Source organism: Montipora capricornis, chromosome 3 (genome assembly GCF_036669925.1).
Source record: "Montipora capricornis isolate CH-2021 chromosome 3, ASM3666992v2, whole genome shotgun sequence".
Lineage (NCBI taxonomy): Eukaryota > Metazoa > Cnidaria > Anthozoa > Scleractinia > Acroporidae > Montipora > Montipora capricornis.
The window spans coordinates 51,716,156-51,723,600 of NC_090885.1; the positions used below are offsets into that span (position 1 = coordinate 51,716,156).

At 39.9% G+C, this 7,445-nt stretch overlaps 1 protein-coding gene across 1 annotated transcript in view; it reads right to left on the reverse strand.

Moving 5' to 3' along the window:
* The window catches only part of LOC138043349 (alpha-1B adrenergic receptor-like), a 6,263-nt gene extending 1,743 nt beyond the window's left edge, over positions 1-4,520 (reverse strand). Inside the window, exons 1-2 of the mRNA XM_068889583.1 lie at positions 4,005-4,520; positions 1-333 (exon numbers count right to left, since the gene is read on the reverse strand). The exon at positions 1-333 is cut by the window's left edge and continues 1,743 nt beyond it. Of these exons, the coding sequence (XP_068745684.1) occupies positions 1-328 (328 nt within the window). The 5' untranslated portion in view covers positions 329-333; positions 4,005-4,520. The remainder of the gene's footprint in view (positions 334-4,004) is intronic.
* Positions 4,521-7,445: the final 2,925 nt, after the last annotated feature.

Sequence of the window (7,445 nt, forward strand, 5' to 3'; positions counted from 1 at the left end):
TATCCATGCAATCCCAAAACTTTCTTAGGTTCTTGCCGTAGATCCAGTTATTATGAGAGAGTTGAACCAGCATCCAGAATGGCATGGCAATCAATGCCACTAGAATGTCGCTTATTGCAAGAGAGATGATGAAAAAGTTGCATTTCGTTCGTAAATCCCGGAACGTGCAAAAGCTTGCTATAACGATCAAATTTCCACTGAGAGCGACAACAATCTGAAGAGCAACGAACACAGCTGCCACAGTGTAAAGGGCTCCTGGTCCTATTCGGGTTACTTGAGTAGGATCTTCAGTCAAGACATTTAATGTGCTGTTGGTTCCCTTCTCCATTCCTCCTGTAAGGAAAATTAATCAAAACAAAGTGAAGAATAGAGGCTATGCTGGTTGCAGGTGACAGCGGGTATTGTTGGCTGAAATTTTGTCTCCCAAACCGTTTAGAGAAAACTTAGAGGGCGAGCTTGTTAATCGATGGGGTTTACTTTGACACTGTGGACACTTTGACAGTGTTGCTTTCCGAATTTCTGAAAAGCGATCATCGATGTGAAACTAATGGAATCACTCATTCATTTAACTATCTTACCGCAAAATTTGCATGTTTGTGTCAAATTGCGTTTACGGATAATTTACGCTTGAACAAAGAACAGCCTCGTGTGCAATACATACTGATTAGCAAGTAGGCTGACAACCAATTCTTTGCCGCATTGTTGTTTCTCGTGGTACACGATGTTGGTACTTGAAATAGAACAGAACTGTTAAGACCACTGTCGCTCAGGTTGCCGAAATGTCAATGAATGTGTCAAAAGAGTCTTTCTCAGGACTACCGATATTACCTCTGGCTTCAAATCATTCACAAAAACTGCTTTGTTAAATTAAAGTGGGGATATTGTTGACCACCTTGCAGTTGTTGTTGAGGAGCGAGTGAGCGGCAATATGAACAGAATTTAAAACAAATCTGTGCAGAATTCAGACATTTTTGGCTTTGCTGGCTGTTCACCAGAATGCATAGCACTACACCAGAAAGAATCGCTCTAACGGACAAGCCTCGCTCTGACGGACGAGCCTCGCTCTGAGCAGGAGTCACTTACGTAATATTTTATACGCTATACCCGCTAACCCTGTCTTGCTTTCTGGTCAGCTCCATCTCCTGCCAAACTTTAGGTAGCCTGCGAAAGCAGACGTATTTCCGGCTGTCGTTTCTCTTCCCCGGCAAGAATTAAGGTAACTCTCATTAATTTATGACAACTAGTGTTGTGATAATAACCAAAATGACCACGTCATTGAGTAAGGAAAAGTTGGAAAAGCACCAGGAATTAAGAAGAGAATTTGCTCGGTTATGGCGTGTAAATGTTACTGTAACGCACGTAGTGGTTGGGGCTTTGAGTATGGTGACGCAGTACTTACAGTGGAGTATTCAGCAAATAGGAGAGACTGTAAGAACGGAATTTCTGCACAAAGCGGAACCGCAAGAAGTGGTTGGGTACGTGATGAAGCATGGCAGCAGGAAAAGCTACATACAGCCAGATGGAATGATGATATATAGCATGAGCACTAAGAACTGCTTCTCATGGCTAAGCGAATGGAAGTCATGCCCAACGTATGTTGTGGCCGGTATGTGTAAGTTCTACGAACAGCTCCTACCAACGAAGTTATATTATAGAGGGAATTTTAGTATATTATAGAGGGAATAAAGGCCCGAAAAGTCTCGGGACTTTCGAGAAACGGGGCCCTGAGGCCCGTTTCTCGAAAGTCCCGAAACATTTTTGGGCCCGGAAAAGGCATTTGTGAAAATGCCAACCGCTAATTTTGGAAAGCTGATCTTTTAACATGTTTTCAAGGTAGCAAAAAGCAAACTGACTGTGAAATTTGACGACTTAAATCCTCTCCGTTCTTGAGATACAGAGGGAATTGTGACACCCGAAAATGGCCCGTAAACTTTCGGGATTTACGAGAAACGGACCCCTGGTCACTTAAATTCGCCTCCCTTTGCCTGTGACCGCGCACCTGTGGCTCAATAGTTTGAACACCGGGATGCCATGGGGAAGGTCGTGAGTTTGACTCCAGCAAGACCAACACTCGGGGGTCTTAAAATAACTAAAAAAATGCATATGTTATAGGTTTTAAAAATTCTGTAGGTGAAAAAGAAACTAGAAAAAAAAGTGTTTTTTTTTCTGCAAAACTGGGCTACCCATTTTGTCACATTTGAATCTATTAGAGACAATTTCTATCATTATGCGGTAGCACTATATGGAAAGATTTCACCGTCCCATTTCTTTTAAGAAGACAAAATAAATGCCTTGTATGATTCCCATGGTGATGACACTTAAGACGACAACTCAAATGAAAAATCTATGATAAGTATTTAATACCCTGGCCAAATTTCGCCTTGATATGATGACCTTAACTATATATAAGAATATGCAGAATACCTTTATTTGTGTAAAAAAAGAGAAGCTATATGCGAGGAACACTGTCGGTACCGCATGCTCAGGTGTGGTTACTGTTCAGATCCGACCTGTCGGCTGGATTGACTAACGAAGTGACGTCACAGCCAAATCAAATTCGACCTAGAGCTCTTCTCTTTTGAGCTGAGGGAGAGAAGAGCTCTGCGGAACCCTGAAACTAAGTGTCTTCTCTTTGGTTTTCGTGAAAAACAATGAAAAGCGTCTCTAATTGGTGCAGGTAGGCGCCGTAAGGTTCAAATAGCCATTTTTGGCCAAAAGAACCCTTCGGAGCATGTTCTACACAGAGTTGCCGAGAGCCTTGGGTCATGCGCGCATATATAAGATCCGAGGCACTGGTGACGAGAACGAACTAAATTACTAACTTTTGGGCTACATATGCGCGCACGCAGCTCAGCCGGAAACTAACAATATAAGGCGTATCAATTTATCTGCCTGAAATTAATGGATACATCCGGAATTTGCTTTGTTTGGTGGCTGCTGAAGTAGCAAACATTTTCTAAACGTGTTACCCGTTCAGACCTCAGAACAGAAGGTGGACGTATGTATCATTTAGCAACATCTGTTTCGTTGCAATGTAACTTAATAATGCGAAAGCGGACTATGATAACTTTACTTCAGAACGAATACTTCTGTACTGTCAGAAATAATATTCTTGCAAAGGTAAAAAAGAAAAAGAAATGACTCACTTTGCAACGTGAAACTGATGTTCTGAAATTAATGGGCTCGGGAACTGTATGATTTTAACTTCATTCCTTTCTTAATTTTAATCGGTAGACTAGAATTGTTACAGCAAAATTGGAGGTCCAAGGAAAATCGAAAAAACACTCACTTCGATTCAGTTAGCTGACAGTAACATCACTGACATAAAACTGATTCAACTGCATTATATTGGAGCATAGCTTGATTTATGCAACTTTTGAAACCGTCGTATCATGTACGCACTTTTCTTGTGACTTGTATGACATTTCTTGGTCTTAGGTAAACAGGACTTAGAGTAGAAACGACAAAGAAACTAATAGCAGAACGTAAATCTGTTTACTTTGCATTAGTTTTTCTAAAATGCTGTTATTGTTAAAAATGCTTTCCATTAACAATTTTCTTACGTCGAGTTTTGCGATAGATTTTTCAATGCTTGTTTTATATTTTATGGAAGAAAACAATTACATTAATTTTGGACGACGCGGTCCCATAAAGAGGAGCAAACTGACCACGAAAATCAAATCTTTTGCATGCACTTGTTTCCGGATTCAAATTCTTATTCAAAGTGGACAACAAAATTCTTTAAAGGCGGCCGAATATTGACATTCATTTTGCTGGCCACAACCAAATTTCACCGCGTGTAAGAAATACAGCTATAGAATCTAAGTTATTGAGTCTTTTTTATTATTTATTGCTAGAGGCTTTTAGTAAATGCTATTTTTAAAAGAATAATTTAGTCTTGACAATGGCTTATAAGCTTCATATGATTTTAACGGAGTTTGTCCTTGAATCGCTGGAAAAGCGCTTAACACGAATTTGGTGCAGGAAGATTAGAGATGACTTACCGATATAAAGGCGACGAGAAGGATTCTTAGCTTTGTCCTGATTGTGCGCTGTCTTCTGCTTGCTTTGCTCTCAGTAGCAGCTGCAACGGATAGTATCTGATAATTGATCGAAGCCTTACATGTAATTCACTCTGTTGACATTTCAAAGAAGGGAATCCTTTTGGACATGTGTATGTATTGGGTTCATAATTCAGCAATACCACAGAATTTTCAGTCACTGCAAAAATTGATGAAATACCTCAACTCGCAAACAACAATTCTAATGTGATTAATTATCACCGTTCGAAAGTGCTGCATTTGTACGGTTTATTCGTGACAAAATGGCCATTTTGCGTGTAACTGTTTGTCAGTCCAGGAGACACGAACGATTTATTGTGGACTCTCGATTGAATGGACCGTTTAAAGAAAAACAAATTGACGAAGAATCATTTCCGACGAGTTCACTTTTCGATGAAAAGAATTTTTTTTTTAAATTTTGTAATTAATAAAAACACAACTTACTTACAATAATAAAAACACAACTTACTTACAATACGGCTATACTATTTACTTACACTACACTACGTTGATTTAAAAGGAAAAACAAATTACATCAATGAAAAGAAATAAAATAAATGAATAAATAAATAAATAAATAAGGAAGGGGAAAGGGGGGCTCCAGTGCTTAAATTCACTTCAACCTTAACTTGTCTAGTCATTGTTACTGTCATTATTTGTATAGACATATATATTGCTCTATGATATAGATAGTGGTCTATGCTATTGATAAATGTTGGTAAGCAACAAAAAAAGAGACGCAGAGAGACATAACTATAGTAGACAGTTGCGTTAGCATGACGTCATGTTAAAGGCAACCCTGGTTTGACAGACGGGAAGAAAACACGAAAAGGCCTGACTCCCGTTGTCATAAAAACAAGTCGCGAAAGCGGGAAAAAACGTTTTTCGTGTTATGCAGAAAAAAAGTGCAAGATGATTTCGGAAAAAAATCTGCTTCCTGGCACTATTAACATTACCGGACCATATCAAACAACGACTTTTCCTAAATTCCAACGGAATTTGTGTAAAATTTGAGACCTGTTGTACCAGCTTCGAGAAATTTTGCTCTTGACGTCATAGTCGCAATACTGAGATACTATTTAAGAATAAGACCCGTAGCCCGCAAGGGCTACGGGTCAATATCCCTTTAGGCGAAGCCGAATGGGCTATTGATCCGTGGGCCTTGAGGGCGAATACTGAAAGCAATTAGTATCACCCAACTAGTGGGGTAATGCAAATCCTGCATTTTGATTGGCTGCGCTACTAGAGGACTATTAGTAATAGTCCTCGAGTAGCGAAAAGCGTGACGCTTACTTTGGTTTTATTCCCAAATAAATATTTCTTCAACTTGCATTCGCTAAATTTATTATTGCCTTTTCTGTCCAACTAGTTGGGTGATACTAAAACATACGCCCTCAAGGGCCACGGGTAGGCTTCGCCTCATGGGCTATTGACCCTTAGCCTGCAAGGGCTACGGGTCTAATTGTTAATTGTTTACAACAAATTGAATTAAAGGGAAAGTACGGCCTAGGAAAGTTTCTCTGAATCGAAAGTTCTTTACCTGTATTGTCGTACTTCATGACCACTCATTGGGCTTAATGTGTTTAAATAACCAACAGTATATACTAAAACAGTGGATAGCGTTGAACTCGCGCGCTGATTGGCTCGTCAAACTCCGAATATCCTGTGCTATTTACCTCCGAGCAACTCGGGAAAAAATGGCGTTCCGATTTGCATCCGTGACAAGTGAAGAAAACATCCAAATTAATTTTTTGTGCTGTATATTATCTCGCTGTTTTATTATATACTAAAACAACTATTCACCTTAGTGTCGGTGGTTAGCGTTGGAAATAGGGACTTAGAGATCTACGACGGCGACATCGACGAAAACGTCACCTCAAAACATAACTTTGCACTATCGTCAGTTTCTCGCGGTTAGGCCATTTCGTTCGCGTCGTACAATGTGAGCGAAGTGTCCTAAAAATAAATTGGCACTAGCATTTCTGAGTAAAAATAGAAATTATAGATTCACATTTGTGCGCTCGCGTTGTCGCCAAAACCTCAAATTTGGTGATCTCAGGTCGTTATGGTGCAGAGTACCGCACGAATATTTGCTAAAATGCGTGCGCAAGTCAGCACGATTACTTTTCCTCTTTTAACCAATGATATCGTCGTATCGTGGCGTTCTCATCGACGACCGCGTCGTAGATCGTAAAAGTCCCTAATATCCACCGCTAGCCACCTCCACTTCGGTGAATAGTTATAAATAACGCTTCAAAAATAGACAATTTTAAATTGAAATCCGCCATCTTTGTTTTTGTCTATGAATTAAGGCCATGACGTAGTAATAGTCAAGGATTTCTCCGGATGACAAGATGTAATTGATGTAAACAAGGAAAACAGGCGAGGAAGCGATACTTTCTAGACTTGAATCTTAAATCCAGAGGGTAAATTGTTTTGATATTGGCTCCACCATCAGAACACATTTACCTCGTGGTCGGCAGGGGCTTTACAAAGCGAAAGAGAGCTTGCAGTGCTATCCCGCGTCCCGCGCTCATTGCCTAGAAATAAACGCCCGGAAATCAAGTTTAATCCCTTTACCATGGCTTTCCCTCCACGCTCTTACGACTTCAAAACAAGCGATCGATTTATATGTTTCCATCGAATGGTAAGAGTAAATCGTGTCAGTGCCTTTTTTATTAAAGCTAACAGTATTTAACTACTGTAACATTTAAGCGCATAACAGTGAAAAAGTCGTCTATATATTGCTTGATTCAGTTTTCTCGCTCAAATGATATTTTGGACTGGTTGACTGAGATTTCAGTATGAAGCGAATGTCACTTAGACCAATATTCATATACCTGAAGATCCCGCTTGAAGTCCTCCTTGGTAAAGTGACAGACCCGAACTAACAATGTGGCTGTCAGGTTTTCAGCTCTGGGGATTCCATCCACGTTTTATTTTCCCTGGCCAACCTTTCTTTAAAATGTTCATTTTCGGTCGAAGCTCCGGTGTTTGTAAAATGTTTATAAGCGTTCTCAACTCTAGACATGTGTGTAATTTCATCCCCCTCGAAAGCGTACTTGAGCAGATCAAACACACCCTAACAGCGGTAATTGTTGCTGTGAAAAAGCCTCGCAAAGTGTTTTGAGCAACATCGGAAAGTTACGTCGGCTTATTCTAAATTAAATGCTTCCCCGTGTAAAAGCGAACAAATACGTTTGCTGAAGCATCAAAGACGGCTGTCGCAGATTTAACAAAGTGAAAAAGAAACGAAGGTACGCTTGTCGAACATTTCTAATGTGGCATGTTAAAGGTTTTTGTCTTGTTTACATTTGCTCTGACTGATTTTTGCCGCCTAGTTTGATTGAGTAGGGAATCTATAATAGTGGCTTGAGTTTCTGT